The 24,612-nt window shown below is 37.5% G+C and overlaps 1 protein-coding gene across 5 annotated transcripts in view; it reads right to left on the minus strand.

The window, feature by feature from the left end:
• PTPRM (protein tyrosine phosphatase, receptor type M) overlaps positions 1 to 24,612 on the minus strand; it is a 386,144-nt gene that overhangs the window by 167,575 nt on the left and 193,957 nt on the right. For 3 of the 5 annotated variants that reach the window (XM_019473357.1, XM_019473356.1, XM_019473355.1), the window contains exons 11-12: positions 24,081 to 24,354; positions 22,908 to 22,944 (exon numbers count right to left, since the gene is read on the minus strand). In XM_019473357.1, the coding sequence (XP_019328902.1) occupies positions 22,908 to 22,944; positions 24,081 to 24,354 (311 nt within the window). Of the gene's footprint in view, positions 1 to 17,345; positions 17,421 to 22,907; positions 22,945 to 24,080; positions 24,355 to 24,612 lie in introns of all 5 variants that reach the window. The other 2 variants (XM_019473354.1, XM_009284103.2) reach the window with 1 other exon arrangement.

Consider the following 24,612-nt stretch of genomic DNA (forward strand, 5'->3'; position numbering starts at 1 on the left):
GAAAGCAAATTAGCGATAAATTTACACGCAGAGATTTTTTCTGAAAAGTACAATGAAAACATTTCCAATATGTCTTCTCAATTGTAACCAGGATGTTCTAAGATGGTGAGTATTTGAGTGCCCACAGTTACACTTTTGGCCTACATCTTCAAAACTCCTTACCAGGAAGAATGCCAGGAAAATGTGGCAATTCGTATTGCTGCCAGAAAAGGTGATAACCTTTAATCAAAATATATCTAGAGCTAACTGCAGGAACCAGGTTCTTTGGAAAATTCTGGCCATAGTACTTTCTGTGAGTGCTAAGTCAGAGAAGATGATCTGGTGCCCAGTCCCACCAGAATATTAGTTTGATAGCAATACGCTGTATTGCTAATACACAATAAAATTCCGAATTAGAAAAATCCTTACTTCGTATGAGTAAAGGTAACAGAATCTGGCTCTGTATTTTCTTCAATGCAGATGCATAAAATTCTGTTATAAACAGTTCTATTTTTATTTTCCTTGTGTCATATAGAAATCATTTTGTTAAACTCTATATTGCTGTAATCTGCACGGCACTCAAAAGCGTAGCAGATATTTAGAAGACATCTAGAGTATCTTTGTGCAAAAGGTAGATGTTGAGTTGAACTTGGCAAACAGGAAGCAGTGAATCAAGTATGACGCAAATGGTAAGACGTGATAAGGACTTTACAGTCCTCTTTTAAATCTAAAACCCAAGCAAGGAAGAATGCAAAGTCAGCAACACGCAGTATCTTTTTCGATGTAATTTCTAAGACTGGTTCCTTCCAAAGTCTATTCTTCATTATCTCCCTCAGGCTAACCTACTGGAATACTCATCGGTAATACCTTCTTAAAATCAAATTCTGCCTTATGGCTTCATTCCTTTCATTAAGGCTTCCAGTGCTAGTTTTGGGATCATGAATGCTAAACGTTAAAAGTAAGTGAAGGCAGTCTTGCTACATTTTCATGTAGAACTCTCAACTATCCAATGTGTTTTATCTCAGTGTCACGTCTCTCTTTGACAGCACAGGGTCCTCACTTCAGTGGAACTAGCAAAACTTACACTATGCAGAGGAGATAATATCAAAATCGTATTCAGAGCACACACATATTCTGCATATCACGGAGCGCAACTTTCATGAAATGCCTTCAATGACACAAAGCATTACCCTCTTGGGAGTCATGGACAAGCTGGGGAATCCACCACTATTGCAAATTCTCCAAAGAAAGCCTACACAAGAAGAGATACAGAGCCTAACATCAGGACACTGAAACTCCCGTATTGCATCATCTATTGATTATCCAATTGAGGGATCATCTCAAATTGTCTAAGAAAAGTGCGTGTAATGCCACCCCGAGTTAAAAATAGAATAAAGCTTCTCGCCATGATGGACTCAGCCTGACTCATAATAGAGATTGTCTTAAACTAGAAACATGGTGTTTGACATGCCTTTTAAAAACTCCTATCATTAATTATTATAAAAAACCAAATATTGGCATTATCTCAATTCTCCTTTAGTTCCATTCAGCATCTCATTTATTCCCTGACAGAATGATCCTCCTTTCTTGGTGTCAGTGGGTTCCGAAACCCACTTGGGTAAACGAACCTAATTTGCCGCCTTTAACCTTTCTTGAGCATCCCTTGAGTCTTTTAGTATTAGAAATTTTGGATCAACTTTCTTCATTTTATTTAATACTGTTTATTCCTTTAACATGCCTCAGTTTTTCTACAACGGGGTGTTCTACTCCATTCTTTATCCCCCTTAGCATTCTGTTTGGTTTTATTTCAACATCAGATGGACACTGAACAGGTCACTCGTGCATTGTTTACAGTGAAACCTGCATCCCTTTCTTCAGTGCAGAGTTCAATTTTGAACCCTTTGTGAGTTAAAAGTCATTCAAATTTACCTCTGCTGAACACTACATAGCATTTATCAAGACTGAAATTTGAGTTGGTACTACCTCTTTATTCAGTTTGCTTTTGTCCTGCTGAAATTCACATAGTCCTGTGTGGATTCTGCTAACCCACATCACCTAGCATCATACTCGAGAGCTGCTGCCTCAGTGCTGACTCTTCCACGTATTTAATAGACATACTGTACAGCATATAATATTAAACCCTTAAGTGCATTAGCTACGATAAAAGCTGGCAGTTTACTTCTCTCTAGTTTCTGTCTGACAGGTAGATTTTGATCCAGAGTATTATTTGTCTCTCACCTCATAATTACTTCTTAACTGACTTTTAACCTATAGCCACCCAGGCAACTGCACTGGTACCATGGAGAGAAAGGTGAACTGTGTGTAAGGGGATCGAAGCAGCTAGGGGCAGTAGTTCTGAAATTCATTCTGCAATGTCAATTTGTGCTTTTAGTCTTTTTTGTATGTTTTCAAGCGAGATTTGGAAAATTACTATTGCAAGTCTAAAAAAATGATGCTCTGGTTTCTCTTTCACTCTGCTGTACTGACACATACTAAAAAAGTTGAATGAAATGTAATCTTTCTTTACAGAAGTAGTGTTAACTATACACTATTGTAGCATGATATTATAGTCCTGGCATTTTATTTTATTTATTATTGTTGTTTCAAGCAGTTTGTCTGACATAGTAATTTTTAATTTTCTTGATCACCCTAGAGACTTTAAAAATATATAGCTACAAGACTAGTGGAATTCTATATCTCCAGTAAAATATCTGCTTTTAATGACAGACTGCATATTGGTGCCAACAGCTGAGCTAAGCCCACCGCATTTTCCTCACAAGACTGGACCTAATGACTTATTTGGGGTTTTTTTGTTCATTTTACTTTTAAGCTTTTGGTTCTACCCTTGCACACAGAAGCCTGACTTTAAAACTTGCACAATAACCTCAATTCTGTTTTCTTACTGAGACTGTCTGGGCTAGTGGAGTTAGAAGAATCAAGGTCAAACCAACACATATACTATGGTCCACCTCTAGAAAGGCAATAGGTCAGTAAAGACCAGTGAGTGCAGGACAGCTCAAGGGAGTTGCTTAGAAAATGAAAGGACAAGGAAATGTTTCCTGCCAGTTTAAAAAGGATTAAGGTGCTGACTTTGGCAAGTCCTTACTTGATGAGAATAAACTAGAGTGCTTCCTGTCAGAAGTGAAAAACAGAGATACACTTAGAGATAAACCCCAAGGTGCCACAAAACCCAGCAAAGTATTTCCACAGGCTTCCTGCATTGAATAAAGTGGAAGACAGTAACATCGTTTGGTTCCATACCCTTAGTTATTTGCTTTTCTAATTAATTTCAGAGATTCCCATTTCCCCTTTACTTACTTACTGCCCATTCTTTGTGGCTTTCCCTACAGCAGCATTTAAAATGTGAAATATCTTTTTTTATTTCACTTAGAAAAAATGGCATTCAGCTGGCCTGATTTTTATGACTTTCTCTCATGGGCCCCTTTTTGTTCAGTACTTTGCAATACCCAGTGATAATATTTTTAAGTAGTATCCATGAAACACCTGTAGATTTTATTTCACTTATTTTCAGTGAATTTTATTTCACTTATTTTCACTCAGACCTATTCCGTTAACTTTTTCTTAATACTGGAATCTCCTTTTCTGAAGTTTAGTGATTACTCAGCCACTTCTTGGCATCTTAACTCCTCTTCAGATTGCGAACTGAATTATATTCTAGTCACTCTAGTCACCAGTATTTAGTGTCTGCCATACTGTGAATTCTTAAATTACTTCATGCAGTGAAATTTCTATTTCCGTACCATGGGTTAGAAGACTGCGTAAAAAAATTCCTCTCTCTCTGAAGAATTTCTAGTTCTCATCAGAGATATACAGGTCTGGTATTAGTATTATAGGAATAATTTGTGCTTTTTGGAGAACGGTTCTGCCACTTCCTTGGGTGGAAAATTTCCCTTTCCTTTCTCACTCAGAAAGCACAAGTGCCGTGTTATTGATCAACCCCAAAACTTCATAAACAATAATCTCCTTTAGGTGGTTTATGGATAGAAAAGTTTGAGCAGAACTATTCCTCATTAAAATGGAAGCTAAGACTATTCACTGAATGAACTAGCCAAGCAAAATATCATTCTTTTAACTTACATGCAAGCGTTACCTTGTTTTTCAAAACCAATGAAAGTGTTCGTCAGTAAAAGAAATGGACCTCTACCAAACTGAACAAAAACTCTCTCTCCTTCTCTCTTTGTAAATGAACAAAGTTTGGACTTGCTTTTCAATGCTTATTAGTCCCTTCCAAAAAAATGTAGTTAGAAATGACTGACCATTGTATAGAAAAGAATGACCAATAAAATAACCCTGGCTCAATAGTCTAGGAGCTGCTAGTTACACTTTCAAAGAAAGGAGTAAGATTAAAGCTGTTGATACTAAAAACTAGCTATAGGTTGTTTTGTCTAAAGCTATTTTAAAAAATCCAGACATTTCTTCTCCTATTTTGAGTTAATTAACTAGACTGGTCTCATTTTATTTCTCCCACTCAAGGCTGACGATAGTTGCTGCCTTTTTTACTTCCTTTCTGCAGTTTTAAGCTCTCAAAAGGTACTTGCTTGATAAGTCACTTGCAAGCCTTTCCAACTGTATTTCATTCACAGGTGTTCCAGTGACTGATGTAATGGCTAACTTTACAAGGCTTTAAAGTAATAATACAGTTAGTCCAGATCGTCTTAGTTTCCAGTCAAACTTGAGACTAACTTGTTGTGTTAGTAACTAGCCCATGATTTTTTTATGCAGGCAGTGCGATTCAACTACCACATCTCAGCACCTACTTTTAACTTCTTTCACAGAGTGAGTCAGGAAAATGAAACGTTATACCCCTGTGTGACAGTTGCACTGTGATTAGGTGGCAGAAATCACGCAAAATGGTACAAGGCAGAAGGGAGGCAGAGAGGTGTGATGCTTCCTTGGAACACCTATCACTAGGATCCTATTGTCCCTGCCACAAAGACGACTGAAAAGATCAGAGAATTTGGCTTTAAAGACTCTGCCCATGCTCCCCAAGGACAACACAAATTACAAAGGCTACTATCATTATTACTCTCTATTATTTGTATGATAGTAGGATCTAGAAGCTCTAAATCAGATTGGGAGCCCCACTGTGCTAAGAACAGTGCAAGCACACAGCTAAGCAATCTTTGCCACTACAAGCATGCTATCTAGCTGAGCTAGGCTGTAATAGGCAGGTGTAGCAATCGCCGGTGGGAGGAGGAGGCAAATACGCCTAAGAAAATGCATTTACATTGCCCAAATAAATGAACACTTCTGTTCTTCCTGCTCTTTTAGCTAGCTGGTATCACTCAGCATTTCCAGTTAGTAACACAGTAGAAAAAGATCTTCAAGAGTGATTTGAGGAACAGAGTAACGTTTTTATGGATGACGTTGGTTAGGGTGTTCCAAGGAAGGAAGTAACATAAAGGTAGGAAAAGCAGAGGTGCCAAAAGTAAAGGGCTGGGATAAAATGCAGTATGACAAAATAAGAAAGTACACAAATACGCCTGTGCTACTGGTATGAAAAGAGGTGCTCCACAGAGGTAGGTCCTTCTATAAATGTTAAATGATAAACAGGAATTTCAATCCTATACTACAGACTGCAAAATACACCTGAATGGGGCAGTAGTGCAAAATGTCCAGTTTCCTCCAGAAGTTCCTCAGCATTTCGACCCCCATGACTGCAGAAAACTGTCAAAAACCAGCATTTTGACCCCCATGACTGCAGAAAACTGTACCCTCATTTTTAAGTCTGTAGCAGCATTACTGGTGTTAAGAAAAGACAAGCCAGTCCAACATGCTTTTTATTTGAGTTTCAAGTTCATTCCAGATGCCAGGATTTGTGACTGTCTTGGAGAAGACCCAAAACACATACAGATTTGTAGTTGAAATGAATTACCACCCTGGCTAGTCTGTTTATACTGTAAGTGACTGGCATTCAGTCCTCATCTGCTAGCCAGCATGTATTCTGCTAACAAAGTCTTTGTTTTATTACTCCTGGTAGAACTCCAGCTAAGAGAAAGTTCTCCCTCCCCTTCCTCATTGTTAGCTTTCAAATCAGTGGTCCTAGTTCTCCTTCAAAACTGCACTGCTTTTTTGTCCATATGGTAGATGTTACGAGGGGTTGTTGGGCAGGGTATAATTTGTGACAGAAGGTGGTTTTGATCAGTATTTTTTTCAGTTTTCTCTCTCTACTCCATGACTTGAATATATTAGTTTTGTAAATGCCTCAGAGTAAGGTCTGCTTTACTTCTCTTTTTACAGTATTTTTCCCTTTCTGTTCCTGGCTTCTTTTGGAAATGCTCCTGTACAAACTGCTTTTTCCACGGGGCAGGGATTATGTTTTCTTTCTGTTTTGCTGAGCACAGGAGCCATTTAAGTGTTGAAATCGATGTATCTCTCCCATGACGTGTTAGCGCTCACTAAATCTATTTTTTGAATGTCTAGGAAAGAAGGCAAACAGCACTTACATTTTAGCAGGAGAGTATCTTCTCTGTAATTTGTGATCATTGGTACCATACATATTGCTGTGTACAGCTCTTCCTTTCCTAAAAAAGATTTCTGCACTTCCACATGCTGATTTGGTACATTGTTTATTTGGTGTTTTTTAAATGCAGGAAAAAACAGCCTTGTTAAAAAGATCTATGCTAAGAAGGGACTATCAAAATAAGGCTCCACTGTGTAACAATAATTATGCATTATTAATTTTGTTTGTGATATTCTTTACGAAAATGTAAATATAAGTGACAAAACTGTAAGAAAAGAAATGCAAAGAACTACTTCACTGATGAATATGACTCATTTAACTGACTATCAAATGAACTGTATCGCTCACTGGTGGATGATTCATGTTGGTGCATGTGAGCAAAAAGACTTTTTTTGTTAAACATCTGTGTTTCTGGTTGTCAGGAATAATAACATTCTTTACAAAACATGCCTAAAACAAATAAAGTTCCCAGTTTGACACGTATCTTTTGGTCTCAGCACAATCCATTTTTTAATGGGATTTTAATCCAGGCTCCTTAGACTGGATTTTTCTGGAGCCTGTGTTTTTAAAAAAAGGACTTACAAGAAAACAAGCAAGCAAGCCGTGATAAACAGCTCATTTGCTCCTTTGCAACACAGCCACCAACCTTTCTGCTTGCTCTTTTTTTCCCTTTTCTCTTAATCGAGGAAATTTAAATAATTAAAATTCATAAAAATTTTCCTCTCCAGTGGGCACCCAAGCAATTGGAAGCCCTCACTCATAGTGGAAGAAATTGTAAGTCCTCACACTTTAATAGCACTGAGATCGTTAAGGTATGTTTAAAGCATACTCAACAGCTACACCACAACCAGAAATTAATAACAAGTCTAGAATATATAGACACAGTGTATCTCCTTCTCGGAAATAAATAATTTCCTAAGGAAAAAATATAAAGCCTTTGGAACCTTAAGCTTTCAAATGGCTCTAAAGGGTACCCCCCCACACTTTAGCCTATTTTATGAAGACAAAAGTCTGGTTACATATTTATAAGTACTCTCTTTGGCCACCTACTCTATGTGGCCAAAGAAGCAGCCACAATGGTGCATATCACGGACCTCTATGTCAACAAAGGGAAAGGTCATGGCAGCATATTTGAAAGACAGACCCCGCCAGTGAAATAAAAGATAAAATCCTCCTGACTACTACGGAAAGAAGAAACTGGGCTTCTTTACCAAACTGCTCTCTGACTACCCAAACACAACAAAGGTCAATATGACTTAATGAGATGCAAATTTCTGATCAAGAAGGTTGACTGAGGAGCAATGAGAACATACTTGCATCAAATTATCTGTATACATGTAGGTCTCATACTGAACAGGGATGAGGAGGTCTGAGAAAGAGGCACCAACAAGGGCTGGAACTGCAGGTGTCTCAGTTCTTTGAAATGTAGGGCTGGTTACCAGCTGATGCTGTGTGAAAGAGGTCCCACTTGCAGCCACTGGAAGTGCAACAGCATCTTATAAATCTGACTTCTGTGAACAAGAAGTCCTAGAGGTATAATGTACAACAACGGGAGCTTTTAGCCCTAAAACATTTGATTTTATGGTTCTCTACATAACCTCAAGCCAACAGTACTCAGGGTAGAAGAGTGACTCTCTCAAATTAGCTCTAAGGAAATGAAAGCAGTCAGTCCAGACTGATCCTGTCCATATGTAATGCTTTTTCTAAGCAAGTCAGCACCACTTTCTAGTCACTCCTATAGAAGTAGCCGATAATTTATCATCACCCTCACCAAGGGCATTTGAATTTTACCTATTGCTGAAGGAGACCTCAGGTTGACTCTCACGCCTTCAACACCAGATCTACTCCTGGAACTATACTGAAAAGTGTCAAGAAATATCAGACATCCCTGAAAGTTTATTTCAACTATCTTACACAAACAGAGAAGGTGTGGATTTGAAGCCTGAAGAGGACTCTGGCCCCTCTAGGGGAGGTAAAATGTGGTTTTGCTAGTACTCATTTCACCTCCACCAGGCAGGGAAGATGTAAAGTCGGATCAGAGCAATGTTTCTGGAGCTGACCTACTCAGGGTGAAACTCAGCTACAGAACTAGATGTTCTTGGCATGGACAAACACAACTGTTTTATTTTCCATCCATGAATGCAAGGGATCACATCCAGCATGGGAACTGAGTAACCTGAAGTTATGGGTAGGAAGTAGTAGAGTGAGGTACTGTCTTCTGATCTTGCTGCCACTGAGGACTTAACTACAGGAACACTAAAGAACAGTTCCAAATGGAAAGTCAGTGAAGACCTGGTTACTTTGCCATTAGGAGGAAGGGGGCGGGGTAGGGGCAGAAGGACAATGTAGTATAGGAATCCCAGCGGTAGGTCTGCACATCCATGCATGTTTTGGCCTATGCTGCCACTGGCTCACAGATGAGGCTGACATTCCTGGTGATTTCTGCTACCAGCCTCCCTCCACATTGTATCCCTTATGAAGGGTTCTTCAGAAATCCTTCAAAAACAATCACACTCTCAGAATTTACTTACCATTATTCACTACCTACCTATTTTCTTAGAGGAAAGCATAACATAGCTCATTCTACTCCAAGATAAATGGAATTATACATGCAATGATGCACGCAGAAAGGTAAAACTATATTTGTGATAAAATTATAAAAAGCAGGAAAAAAGACATAAAACCTTTTTTTAAAAGCATTTCCAGAGTCAACACTGTTTTGGGGCAGGAAGGTTGGCTAGAGGAACTGGAAAGGAGAATCAGCACAAGAAAGGAAAAATAATTCCACAGAATTCTAAATCTGTCTTTGTGCCAATACAGTGTAGCAATTCTTTTGTTCACATTTCAGAAGCGTTTACAGTATTGCCAATAAAAAACCTGTCCAAACTGAAGCAATGTTAGATGAACCAAGATTCTAGTACAGGGACAAGAATAGACTAGGCCTCCTCTGAATGGTTATCACTGGTTTACATTTCATTTTTCATATATTTCCTGTAGTTTTTAGGGGTTACAGAAAAATCTCCATCTGTCCTATTTGATTAAGAATGCCTTAAATAGCCATTTTTCTCGTCAGTTCTTTTCATATCACTTTTAATTATCGACACATTTACTCATAACCAGAAGCTGTCTAATTCAATGACAGCATACTGAGAAGTGCAAAATACAACCATTTTGCTTCAGAAAGGTTTCATGAATACTTTGTTTGCTTCTGACCAATGACAATTTACCATTGTTCCTCTGTTTCCCTTTGTGTTTCCAATATGAACTCAAAAGATGAAACAGAACCTGAAACTACTGTATTTCCCCTCTTGTCAGCTTGAAACTGTGTGAGACAGCAACTTCCACTCACTTTTATGCAAAACAGTGACTCAACTTTAATTTGCATGGGAGTTTTCTGTTTACACAAAAACTTCTTGGTGGTCAGCAGTAACAGAAAATCAGATGAAGAGAAGGAAATCTGGAGGTGTTTAAAAGACGTGTAGATGCAGTGCTTAGGGACATGGTTTAGTGGGCATGGTGGTGTTGAGTCGACGGTTGGACTCGATGATCTTAGAGGTCTTTTCCAACCTCAATGATTCTATGATTCTATAAAATCAAAGTTCAAAGTTTTGGAAAAATAAAGACTTGAAAATGCACACATATACTTGAATGCCTTTCCCAGAGCTCTAAATTCATGTGCTCTTGCAGTCAAACTCCCATTACTGCAGAAAAGGACATTTTCAATATAATGTCTAGAGAAGCAGGTGTTAAAAACCCGTCAATAACTACAGTCATGGCTTGCATAGTGTTGAGTTATTACTCCAAGCAGACAAATGCAGCTTAGATATTTATTAAGATTTCAGTTATTTCACGGAATCTAAACTGAGTGAATTGCTGAAACATTATTTTGCCCAAGGTAGTATGTTCTGTGTCTTTGGATTAAAGTTGACAGTGTTACTCTCCTCTTTGCTGTACTACTCTGTTTAGCCGTAACACATTTCAACGTTCACCTATACATTAACACAGAGGTAATCCATGTAATATTGCATTACACTTTTGTTAAACTCTCCAGTGATACAAACACCAGATTTGCAGTTCCTAAGAACTCCAGGTTATTTTACCCACAACTGGTTCCACATTTTCTTTCAAATTAAAATTCTAATTGCTTAGCGTTTTATGAATACAGTCAATAACTACAGATGGGAAACATACAAATTCACAGGTTTTTTTAGTAGTTACTAATTATATCTCTGAGTTTCTCTCTCTTCCCTTGTCTCTCCTTAATTTTTCATTGCGGTACATGCAAAATGTTCTGCTTTGAATGTAAAAATCAGAGGCATTTTTTTTTTATACAGAAATGAAATAACACAGAATATGACATACAGCCATGCTCTAAAAATTACCTACTGGTATTTTTGCTTTGTTTTATATTTTCTGCTTCTCTGTAGATTGCTGATGTTGAAATATTTTGGATTAGATGTGATACTGACCGGTACTACACAGATGGCAGAGATTCCTTCAGTTTGTAAAGAATTTATCCTGGTCAGTTCATTCATATTGTTATTTTCATGACCGGGTTTTATGTTTCCATTCTTTGTAATGAGATTAAGGAAAGTGCCCTCCCCCCCAGTCCAACCTCAGACAGCCTCACAGATATCCTCATATTAAGATTACATGTTACTGAGCAAATAGATTATTTTTCAAGCCGGGATGAACTGAACAGATTCATCTTTAGTGGCTTAAGTTAAATTTTGTCTCACGCTCTTCATGAAGGAGATATTTGACACTGACACTTGGAATCATACTCTTCTCTCAGCTATGGACTGGAACATTCAAATTTCCAAATCAGTTGTGTACTTGCGGGATGTAACACAGCTCCTGCAACAACTGACTATTAACTCTGTGGCAACCAACTTTTTAACTCCTCTGAATAAAAGACAAACAGTTTCTACAGTGCAAAACATACCTAATTAGGCTACTTGTCCTTCCTAACGGGTGGGGAAAGATTGATACTTTCTCCGAGGTCATGGGATCTTCTCCAGCTGTTCCTGTCCCAGGTCTGTAACACGACTGGCTCTAGTGAGGCAGTGCCAGGGTAGCTGATGAACCCATACCTCCTTGGCCAACCACAAGCATGAATGGCCAGAGCAGAACTGCTGGTATGACCCTCTGCACTTCATCCTCCCTACTCTCCTGTTTACGCAGGAGAGTTGCAAAGGTCCCACTGTCCCCAGCCCAACCTGTTCAGAGTAAGAGGAGCTGAACGGGAGGAGGTCCTGAACCCCTGATCAGAGCCTCTGGCTTTCCTGTAATGACTTGAACACATTCAAAACTAAGGCTAACTCATTTTCAGAAAATGTTGTAGGAATTCTTATTACTGTAAAACATGAACTGGAGTACTTAATATCACTAATAGAATCACATTGGTAACTGACTTCTAATCAGCTCAGGTTATTGTCTACAGCTTGACAGGGCTTGTATTTGTATTATGGGTTATTTCAGCATTTGTGAATTGTTATCAGCATTATTTTTAGGCCCTCTTTGTCTAATTGTTTAACTTCAGCTCATCTTCAGGTGCTCTATGGAAAATGTACTTATGTTTAAAATCCTAGATGCTTTGGCTGCACTGTCTTAAAAACAGAAAACCTGACATTTGACTCTGTAATGTACTAGGAAAAAAAAAAGGAGAAAAGGAAACAGTAGCTCCCATGGCACTCCTGTATCCTCTTAACATTTTCTTGTAACTATACTGTTTTATAGATGAAACTGTCACTGCGAAAATGACAAATATAACACATAAAAGAACAAAAATGGGCAATAAATCACAGGTGACACTCCAGCCCACTGAAATGCATTCAGCCAGTGCTGCAGAAAGTAGGAAGATTTCCTCTTGCTTTGCATTCTGCCCAGCTGAGCAAGAGGACCAGAATCCTTGAACAATCGGTACAACAATCGCTGAGGCCATCATGTAAAAACAGGCTTAGAATTTCACTTTGGAGAGTCAGATCCATTCTCACTCTGCTTTCCTTGTCACTTGGCCTTGCAACAGCATCGTAATACGGCTTTGACATTGCGCCACATAGGTGCTCGCTCTCCCCTGGATAACTGTCCACAACTCCCCCTGATGTAAATGCTGTTCAGAAGTATCAAGAGAAGAATAAACTCCTAAAATGGTGTATTCAACCTGCAGACAGACATATCTGCACATAGCTTTGTTATTACAGACAGCACTATAGTCTCAACTAGGAAATCATGGGTTGTCCATTACCCAAAATAGCCCGTCAAGTTTCAACAGGTCAGCATACATCTAAATCAATGTTACGTGGTTCAGGATGGAGAAAAATGAATGTGAATGTCTGTCCAGCCCGTGTTGCTATACTTCACATGCATTGTAAAGGACAACAAACTAGATAAATAGGAAAACATGCCTTCTCAAATTCATGCTGTTGGTTTTTGTGTTAATAAACAAACTATGTTTTCAGTAATGCAGTATAAATCTGGAGTAAATCCCTTGACATAAAAGAAATTCAATGAGTTTGTGATTTAATCAATCAATGATTTCAGTTGATTTTTTTCACTTTTACAGTGGAATGGCTGAGAACAGAATCTGACCCAGATTATAGCAATAAATCTTTCTATGTATTGAATACGCATCTGAAGAAATATTGTATGTATATTTTATTATGCTGCTAACTTCATAAGGGAGAAGAAACCAATTGGGATTATTTTATGAGTGCTTTTAACATGGTTCTAAAATATGCTGCTCATCTAGACCTTAAGGTATGCAGAGTAAAAATAATTTAAGCTTTAAGATTGCCACTATCTTTTTTTAAAAATTCTTCCCAATTCTCAAGTATGTTGTTCTCTAAAACTTCTGACATATCTTGTTGTATCTGATTTGTACCAAGAATTTAATCTCTGAAGAGTGTACAGTACAGAACTCTCCCTTCCAGCTGCATGTGTAATTAACAATGGGTAGTAAAAAGGGCGCTCTATGGAAATCAGTCTTAATAATATCCAGTGAAGTAGTGGCTGCTTCACTAAATTACAAATGTAAATACTTTAATTTAAATATAAGTAGCTCAGACATATTTCAACAATTAAGAAAATGCCTGAAAGAATGAACACCCTAATCGTAATTCCAAGCATGCTATTTTATCAGAATGCAGACAGAACAAAATAGATGAGGGCCAAGTGAATACCAAATATGGCCAATTTAAACCTATTACATGAAGTGTCTCTTACAAAATAGTGAAGCAAACTGCAAATGCTTTCAGGCTTTCTCAGAAACATGGATTTGTTATTCTACTTTAAAGTCAAGATCATACAGTCAATTATGTATGTGGTAAGTTTTTTGTTAACCTTCTACATGATCTCAACTGTACTGTTAAACCGTATTTGTTTATGAAAACATGGAGATGGTATCATGAGGACTATTATGCTTCATGTATACATAGTCTTTTCTCCTGGCTGACAGATGTTAGATAGTTAGATATTCTCCCTATCTGTTGGAGAATAGGGTCAACTGCATGGATTTCAAGTTAGTTACTTTTTGTAAGGTTAACACTGAAAGTTAAACACTCTCCCCCAGATCTGAATTCCTTAGTTACCAAGTTATTGAACCACTGATAATAATGTATTCACTAATACCAACAACACTAATTTACCTGTTTTGGCTTGTAAGAATCAAAATCACACAGTTGCCTTTACAGCATGTTATGTTATGCCGTAACTTAAGGACAACTACATTGTAGGTATTTAAGCGCAACTGCAAGAAAAAGTTCCTTTTGCTACAGGCTGCAAAGGAGTACTGAAGCAAGGAGTGGCTGTCAAGATATTTAGGGCAAATAGCAGGCAATCCTATAAATGGAAGTCATTTTTATATGAAAAAGAAGGAGAAAGGAAGGACAAAAAGGAACTAATAATGCATTGTTTATAAACGGCACCAGTAAGGGCCAGGATGAGTTGATGACGAGGGTGGAGGAAATGAGTGCAAGTAGAGTTGGCTTGAAAGCTGAGCTGTATTATCATGATCTTTCTGAAGAGGAAGACCTTTCAAAACTGGTAACAATATTCAGGAATGCAGCCAAGATTTTAAATTTTCATTATGCAAGAACCATCAACTTCCCACCTGAAAAATAGAAAATCACAACCCTGACCTCCCCACTGCCGGTTATGTATCTCCTCAAATGCTAAAAGACAAAAGTAATTTCTTGATTTCAAATGTAATTACTTTGGTGCTGAGCAAAGAAGTGAGGAAAAGGCACTGAATAGAAAATGCTAAGTAACATTTAAGAGTTACAGCTGTAGGGCTTGTGGTAACTACAGTTAGCAACAGTCCTATGATTTCCACATAAAGAAGTTCTTTTACATGTAGATCCTTTCCACAGTCTGGGAATTTGTAGGAGAAAAGTGTGGGGAGAATGTGCATCATTCCCTGCTTCTTCGTGTCCAGTCCAGCTCCTGTAAATCTCCTTTAAGAAAATCTTTGGGTTCCTCATGGGTACTGCAGATACCGTTATCGCTGTACTGCCCCGAAGTCGAAAAGCCTCCCTAAGGGACCCCTACACAGTATGTCTCTGTAGAAAAACATGAATTCCTGTTGCTGTCATGGGACCAACCACATGGGCTGGGTGAGTTTTTTTCACTCCCTATTGCAGTTGTGGCAACTGAGGAGGAGGAAGATGCTTCTTTCCTTTTGATCACACAGTCTTTCAAGCATGAGAAGGGGTTGCGAAAATGATGAGGGGATTTCAGAGGCTTTTTAATACATTTCACAGATAGCCATAAATGCTGTTTGCAGGTATCATTTGATACTTTCTTTTTCACTATTAAAATTTGTTTCTGGTAGAACAGATTTTTTTTTTTTTTGAAATAAGGAAATAAAAGTCACAGATCTGACAGACAACCACAGAGTGCCAGTGCTATGAGCCACCAGTGACAAAGCAACCAAATAAATACTTTGCTGGCTGTCCTATGCTAGCTATATCTTTGTTCTCTCATTGTTAACTACTATAGCCATCTCCCTCTTGTGGAACAGGCACATCTCCAGTGTTTCCTGTAGCTACCCAGTTTTGCATTAAAACAAATAAAAAACAAAATAAGAGACGAAAAACATTTAGTTCTCCATATGGAGAATATGTAAGCTTATGTGAATCCTGTGGTGAAGAAATCAAAAGTTGTTGAAGTTCAAGGATATGGAAGAGATGTTCTTTGTCTCTTCATTTTGAAATAGAAATAAAAGTCACAGATCTGACAGACAACCACAGAGTGCCAGTGCTATGAGCCACCAGTGACAAAGCAACCAAATAAATACTTTGCTGGCTGTCCTATGCTAGCTATATCTTTGTTCTCTCATTGTTAACTACTATAGCCATCTCCCTCTTGTGGAACAGGCACATCTCCAGTGTTTCCTGTAGCTACCCAGTTTTGCATTAAAACAAATAAAAAACAAAATAAGAGACGAAAAACATTTAGTTCTCCATATGGAGAATATGTAAGCTTATGTGAATCCTGTGGTGAAGAAATCAAAAGTTGTTGAAGTTCAAGGATATGGAAGAGATGTTCTTTGTCTCTTCAAAGCTTTATTTGTATTCTCAAGCAAAAAATAATTGAACTATAAAAATGTATGTGGACAGAGCTTCTGACAAACAGCACTAACAAGAACAAGCTAGTACTAACTGGCATCATCTAAATACGTTATTCTGATTAGTTCATATGTTATTACATAACACAAATATACATGCAACAATTCTGTCTTGATTGACATGGCAACTTGGGCATTATGGATCACTCAGCTTTGTTATTATAACACATACCCCAGAATTAGAAGCTATAGCAGACATGTCGCTAATCCTCTTAAGCTGAATCATTTAACTGTCTCTTATTGACTATAGCAGTATCCAGATGCTAAGCATCTGAACTCCTCCTCGTCCCTTAGACACCCCGGTAGCAACATTTACATGCTTCCCAAGTAACTATGCCAGTATTCTTGAAAAAGGCTATGATTTTATCATATCCTAAATGCTGATGGACTAGGTCTAACTTCCCCTGTTACATACTCCATCAAACTCACTTTTTAATGCTCTTTGCTTCTGTTTGAAAATAAAAAGGTTTCCAAATCACTTAAAAGCTTTATGCATAAGTTTATTTTCTGATAAAATGAATCATTTCCCCAAGTTCATAAAGATTTTCTGGTACATTCTGAACCGGCCTTCAAGCCACGCAGAGCCTAATAATTGTCTCACTTGCGTGCTGAGTTTACTTTGACAATTAGATTTAAAAACCTTACAGCCTTGTTCATTCGCATATGTCACATGCTAGGTTATTTTGTTTTAATCCTAGAACTCATGTATAACATAATTAAAAAGGAATCAATTTTATTTCTTTATTTTAATTTTTTGCATATTGAAATGTTGCCAGAAAATACGATCTTCCCAACATTCTGCAGTAAAAAAAAAATCCATTAATACAAGATCTTTGTCCTAACTTACACATGCAACTCTTGAGCCTAAATTATTTAGAAATTCTAGTGTGTTGATCTAATAACACAGAAAAAAATAAACAGGTACACAGATATATAACTATATTCAAACTGTCATTTAATTTACAGATGGAGCAAGACTAGATCTCTTTACAACATCAGGCTTGAAGGAACATTCCACAGATCACACACACAATGGGCACATGCAGCGGAGTTGTACGTACAGGGATGCGTGTGTAAGTTTTGGTGCCAAGCACACAATTTAATTTAATGGAGCTGAAGAAAAAATTATAAACAAAAAGAAACTTTTAACATAGAAAACTGTTTATGAGCAGAGAGTGAAGAAACCATCAGGGAAAAGGAGCCAAAGAAAATGAGACAAAATGGGCATGATGACTTGTCTATACTTGAACATCTGACCTGTTAGTTGGTCGTCGCCTGCAGCAGGGGCGATGCGAATGTATGGTGTTGTAAGCTGAGTCACGATTATCGCAGCTAAGGCAAAGGAAGATTTCCAGGTCAGCATGCATGAGGGAAAAAAAAGCCAGACTGAAGCTAGGCCAGCAAGAAGAATCTTGGTCAATAGTTTATTGTCTGAACTTCCTACAAATAAAAACCAAAAAACTCCCACAAGTTCCTTTTCATCTTCAGTTGTTAGTTTGGTTATTCTGCAAATTAATAAACTTTCGTATGCGACTTCCATTCAGGAAGAGGACTCAAAGCACATTATTTACATATAATGCATTTGAGGAAACTGGAGACTCTCTGGCTCTGCTAGTCACAGCACTGGGCTTTCTAAGTGAAAGTTAACTGCTCATTCAGATTACTCTAGTATTAACTTCTCCAGGTAATTTGAACTAGTTTCACTTTTTGTTTTCCTATTTCATCATAGTACATTTTTCCTGTAATTCTTTTTTAAGATAATTTTCATGTAAAATATATTTTTGAGCTAGCTAAGATTCATTTTTCTTGTACCCACTTGGGTCTTTGTTCTGAAAATGCACACACTACCCATATACTTAACTTTCAGCATACAGAGAATGACCACTGAGAGTTGGCACGCTTTTAATTAGGTATGTATGTAACTGTTTGAGGTCCGAGATTCAAGTTCATATTTTTCCACTAAGACAAGAAAAAGCCGAAAAACCTGAATCGTTCGTGTGCCTGAAGTATTCAGACTCTTCTGGTGGAGCTGTAACAATCACTGACTGGTAGAGATAACTATTACCTTGGCTCACATTAATAAAATCTCATATTTCTTTGTTTGCCAGCAGTTCTATGATTGCCTCTAAATGGTTAAGCACACTATGATACATATATATTAAGGAATATAAAAAAAATTAAAAGGTCAGATCCAACATGATGCAGCTGGAAAATGATGCAAAGAAAAAATATTGGAAAATTAAGGACAAAATTATATGAAAGATCACTCATTTACATAGAACAGCCTGGGTGCTATTAGAAATGTGGCAACGAGTGAGGAAAATAGATCATCTACCATCTGCAGACAATTAAACTCAAAACTGCTGCTGCATAATATTTTGAAATATCCCTCTGCAACAGTGAAACGCAGTGTTGATAGTAGCTGCTAGAGTACTGTTGCTATTGGATTTAAAATATTATAATATCCTTTTCTCTCTCATAATTAATGAAAGCCTTCCAATATTGCAAAATTAGAACAATAATGTCTCCCTCTTGAGAACTGGAATCCTAGGAGATAACCTAGATGTTTCTATCCAGACAGTGTTGTAAGACATATCAGGAAATATAGTCTTAATATAAATCACAAAACACCACAAAGTTGATAGCAATAAACTTGGAGGAGTTTTGGAATGTTTTCAACTTCGTCTGCTGAGATTTTACAGTCATTTAGCTTGAAGAAAGAGTAGGTATATGAAAGCTGTATTTCAAGCAAAATACGACACCCTTTATTACCACTGGTACAAAAATCTCTTCCTGATTTTTGTTTGTTTGTTTGTTTAATTATGTTGTCAAAAATAATGGGAGTGGAAACCCTGCAGTCTCCACATTTGTATATACACCAAATAGTCACAGAGGTCCTAGAAGCCTTTCTCTAGGGAAAACTAAGAACAGAAGACTCCGCATCACAAGAATATGCTGTCTGATCCTTCTCCTAGCAAAGTCAGTGGCAAAGGTTCCCCTTGACTTCAGCAGAAGCAGGAGGAGAACTTTCAGCTCAACAAACCCCAATATTCTGATCCTAAATTACACTTATAGTCATTGCAATCAGGATTTTTATATGATCTCTAAAAGAACACATTTAACAGAGGTTTCATTTGTAAAAATGTAACGGTCATAAAACAAGAGCATTTTTTAAAATGTTACAAACCGAGGTTGTTTAAAATAGACTTGATGGAATGAGAAGGTATTATCCAGCTACAGATCCTACACGTGCATTTGACCTACTAGAGTTAGGCTGTACTTTTCTAGAGTTAGGGTGTACTTTTCTAATAAGAAGCCTGTCAATATGGTAATAGGCTATCCAGTGCACTTTGGCTCTGATCCAGCAACAGAGTCTAGCGTATGCCAGTTGAGCACATGCTTGACAGTAAGCACATGCATTATTCCTGTTGACATCAACTGGAGTGAAAATTGAAGTACCTACTCAGGAGTTCTGCTGGATCTGGGGCAAGAAAGCTCTGTATCTTTATATTACACTTACTCATTTATTTTAACAAAAAATACAAAAGCATACAGTGGGCCATGGAATGAACACTGCAAAACTCAGTGATAAAACAGAATCTCAATGATCTTAAGAAGGTCTCAAGGGCACCAACAACTTTTAGATTATCTGGAGTTGGGATAATTAAAGGAAATACAGCTAGCAAATGATATAGCTATGCTCATGTCAGGTTCTGAACTCCCATATTGGTCGGGAGGGCAGACTTCAAACAGGCTAACCACACGCCCTTAATACAGACAACGAGGTGGCTTGGCCAAGCTCAGCTGGCTCAGTGGAGCAGCTTGGAGGTTGCCTTGGGTGACCGGGATCCCAGGAGGGGCTGCCAATGCAGTTGGTGCAATCCTCAAATTCCACGGGAATGGAATTGCAGAAGTTTACTGCAGTCAGGGAATCAAGAAACAAGCGGACAGTTGGCTGCACTGCCATGTTTGTTTTACAGGGTATACTTTACGGCACAGGCTTTTACCCAGTAAAATACTTACATGTCTACTTTAAGGCAGAATAGTTGCAACGTAGTCAGTGAGATTATTGTTTGTGCTCAAAATCAGGTACATAACTGACTTGATTAGGGCCTAAAAGCATATGGTTTCCCCACATACGTGTTAAATTCTAGAGTACGTCTACTAACTCCAATGGCCTACACAAGGCTATACGTATTTTCAGGATCAGACCTTAATTTAAAAGAAGATTGTACCAGTTTTATACATGAATGGTCTAAAGCACTTCCTTTTAGCTTTAAAACCCACCAAACTTGAACTTTTAAAGATAACAGAAGCCCAGAATACAAACATTTCAGAAATGATATTAGTATTCCAAAACTAGATGTTGTACTGGAGAGCATTCGCAACCTTATTTGTAAGAAGCACTGTAATAAATAGATGGACACAACGAACACATGAGAGAGCTTAAGTAGCTTACTGTCTAGTAGCTATACTGTAGTCACAAAACTCAGTGGAAAATCGTGCGTGTCTGTAAGAGATCAGGCACAGCACTCAGAGCAGCCTTTGTTTCCTGGGGTACAGGCAATGTGAATGTTGTACTAAGCTGTTTGGGGGTGTGTGGACAGAAGGGGAAGTGAATGGGAGAGGACAATTTTCTGTCTTGCCCCACGGCAGGTGTGGTGACTTCTGACCTACAGACATTAAGCATTTATGCTATTTTTTCTAGTCCATATGTGGGAAGTCCAAAGAGGGCACAGAAGTCTGTTTTTCTCTCAAGTATCTCTGTTAGATCTAAAGGGAAAAAATCTGTAGAGACAGGTATGATTAATATAATATTAAAATATCTCTTGCTCTCCATTTTATTTTTAAAAATTAATATAGTTTAAAAATATAATACAGATATTCAGTTTATAAGCATGGAAATCAGTGCTTTACAGAAGCCCCCCAAGAAAGATTTGCACTAGGGTCTATAAATGCCATTGAGGACACCTCTGGTTTCAAAGTCCTCACAACAATCCCTCACGTTATTTTACAGGCTTCACAAAGGTATTACGAAGAATTCTGAAACATGATTTCAAAACAGAAATGTATGGAGATTTGTTTAAAATAAAAGCTGCATTTCTCACATCTCCATTGCCGAATGGGTTAGCTCAAAGTAGCTTGTTGCTATGGGAGCTATTCCAATCCATAAAGTTACTCTTGCTTCTCAAATGAGAGAGTAAGATTTTTCAGTCAGTCAAGTAATTGAAATAGTTGAACATCCATTAGTGATTAGGAATACAAATCTTCAAATAATTTAAAATCGATTCTCTAACCACCTATTATGATTTCTGAGGCAATATATTCCACTCCTGGTATCACTGAAGCTACCGGAAAACAACAACACAGGTTTCCACTTGAATATGGAATTAATCTCTCATCGATTTTTTTATTGGGTTGTAGTTTAGATATTTGAAAGTTTTCTATGGTTTAGTAAGCAGTCAGTTAGTAAATTAGAATTAAAACTACTTCCTTTGGTTTGGGAAAAAAAACCAAGAACCAGTTCAAAGAGCCATAAAAAACATATTTGTCACATTAGGGAGGATCCAGCCTTTCAACAGAGGCAACTGTATGCTAACATTTCTGTTACTTTTAAGTAATGAGATTCTCATCCATCCTATTTAGATTTAGTGGTGGTGGTGGAATTGTGAAGTCCACATGTAAAGGAAATCATGATGGAATCAGTTACGTTAGGGATAGTCACTATGAGACATGCACGATCTCCCACAAGGAACAGTGGTATAGGGACGAAGTAGGTTTTGTTTCATACTCTTACCGGGGGCCCAAACCGCAAGGTGGCATTACCTGTTCCTACTCACAGCAGTACTTTCTTTCCTTTTCCTCTATTACAATCTCCAAATAATCATACTATCCCATCGCTTCTTTTCCTGGCTTTGAAGTTGCCACCAGCTAGAGGTACTAAAAAGCTGAGACTACAAAGATAATCACAGGCAGATCCTAGCCTCCAAAGTAAAATATATCAGCAGCATGTTTATCTTTCCCTGTTCGGGGATCAAACCTATAGCTAGCACTGTCTCAATTATACAAACTTGTCTCACAAATTGTAGTGTCATGTGCTGACAGTCCAATAAATATAGCTGATCTGTACCATGAAAATGAAGAACACGATTTCTCCACTTTTCTTTTATAAAGCAATTAAGATAAGATAATTGCTTACAAGTAAGGGGTAATTTTTCACTACGGATGTATAAGCAGCTAGTATGCACTATGCAATTGGCAATTTTGCAACTCTACTATATATATAAAAGTCCAAAATATTTATTGTGAGATCATATAAAAACCCACAGAATATATTGTGAAAATCCTGTGTTCAAGTAGACAACTAAAAATGAGTAATATGTTTATTATTAAAAACAAACAAACAAACAAACAAACAAACAAACAAACAAACAAACAAACAAACAAACAAACAAACAAACAAACAAACAAACAAACAAACAAACAAACAAACAAACAAACAAACAAACAAACAAACAAACAAACAAACAAACAAACAAACAAACAAACAAACAAACAAACAAACAAACAAACAAACAAACAAACAAACAAACAAACAAACAAACAAACAAACAAACAAACAAACAAACAAACAAACAAACAAACTTCCTAAATCACTTCCTAAATCTCAGCTAGAGACGCAAATGAATCATTTAAAATTCTGTAATGAGTTTAGTGATGCCTTTTAGCAATATAAACATTTCTGGAAGTTTGCAAAGACCACGTGAAGGAAAGGTCAGCAAGCTGAAATACAGACTATATGACATAATATGAACATACCTTTTGTGGCTACCCTGACGCAGTCAATTTTGGTTTCCTGTGTCAAATAAAAAGGAAAAAGGTCACATCTTGTGTTTCTAAGCAAAGAAAGTCATCCGTGATTCTATTCTTAAAAGTACTGATAAAATGTCAGAGAAGTGTTCATTTAATGTGCCTCGTTACATATTTAACTGCTTATTAAGCAATTCCAATGTGCTTTCATAATATGGACAAACACTGCTTGGGTATGGTACATAAACATTTAACTTAAGATTCCTCTAAAAGTAGAAAAGATGTGAAAGATATTCACAAGAGAACAGGCAAGTGTTCAGCTTTTTTACTTTGGCAACATAATGACCTTGGGAGATTTTTCTTTTTCTTACAGATAGTATAGTTCGAGGCATCATGCTAGACAATTTTAGAAAGAAAAAATAATCAATGGTGTTTCACATTTCTGCACTGTCAGTGCACTGTGAAAGAGGGACCATTATGGTTTCTGGCAGAAAACATTTCCAGGCTGTCAGCACAGACAGCCAAAGCTTATCAAGAATTGAAGGGCTCTGGATAGGTCTGTCCAGGAAATGAAAAACAATTCCAGGAAGAATTAGTCTGATGAAACATGATCTGCGAAGACCTTTTTACACACTTTTCATTTCAGTTCCATCTACTTATTTTTCTTTTACTGTTTGCAGAAAGGGGGGAAAAAAGCGGTTTCTAATTCAGTCAGGGCAACCAAATGAGAAAATGGGAGTTCAAGACATTACAAACTAAGGTAATGGGACTGGACAGGCCAAGACAGATGTGCTAAAATCCACAATCAAGTTTGGCTTAAAGTTAACAAAAGAAATCACAACACTGTCCTCTTCAAAGCAAGAAAAGAAAAACAAAAAAAAAAAGAAAGAAAAAAAGCCAAACACACTCATTGGACAGCTTTTAGGTAATAAGACAGAATGGTAACGCACTACTTTGCTTACTCACTATTGACAAAATGTGTTTTCCCCTCCTCTTTCCTGTAACCTTTAATCATTAAGCAATATTGTGTTAGGAAAACTGTTATTTTTTAAACTCAGTGTGTTAAATTTCACGGTTACTTCATTTGCTCATTAGCAACAAAATTAGGCATCTTGCTAGTTGGTGCCAATCATCTGTTTACACACAAATACTGTATAAAACCACACCTGTCATAAGACTTACCCCATTGGCTCTGCTAGCAGCTTGGAAATAGATGCTGTAGCTCTTATGAGGAAGAAGGGGAGTGTTCCAGAAACCACTGTAGGTTTTGTTATCACCAATTGTAAAAGGCTGAGCAGCTTGTAAACCATTGGCTGGGAACTCTGCAGCAAAGTAGTACTGGGAATTCAAAAGCGAGGCATTCTGGAAATGAATGGGCACTGGGTAGCACTTCAGGATTTCAGTTGTCTTTTTGGTCCTCCGTGGGCGTTCTTCTTCAACAACTATTTGATAGACACTAAGAGTGTAGAAAGGAAAGAACAAAAGAAACACACTGGTTATTTTAAGACTCGGGCAGTCAACTCATTCTGAAACCATAATAGCATACCAGTATTTATGGAAAAAAAGAACTGTTAAAAGCAAAGGACACGGGAAGAAAGTGTCATTTTGGTATTTAGGTGTACGAATTTGTGGAACAGATTCATGCTTTCAAACAAATTCATTTTGTTTTGGAAAAACAAAATTAGCCGTACACATCACAGCTTTTCACATAGCA

The sequence above is a fragment of the Aptenodytes forsteri genome, unplaced genomic scaffold (assembly GCF_000699145.1).
Source record: "Aptenodytes forsteri isolate BGI_AS27 unplaced genomic scaffold, ASM69914v1 Scaffold229, whole genome shotgun sequence".
NCBI classification, from domain to species: domain Eukaryota; kingdom Metazoa; phylum Chordata; class Aves; order Sphenisciformes; family Spheniscidae; genus Aptenodytes; species Aptenodytes forsteri.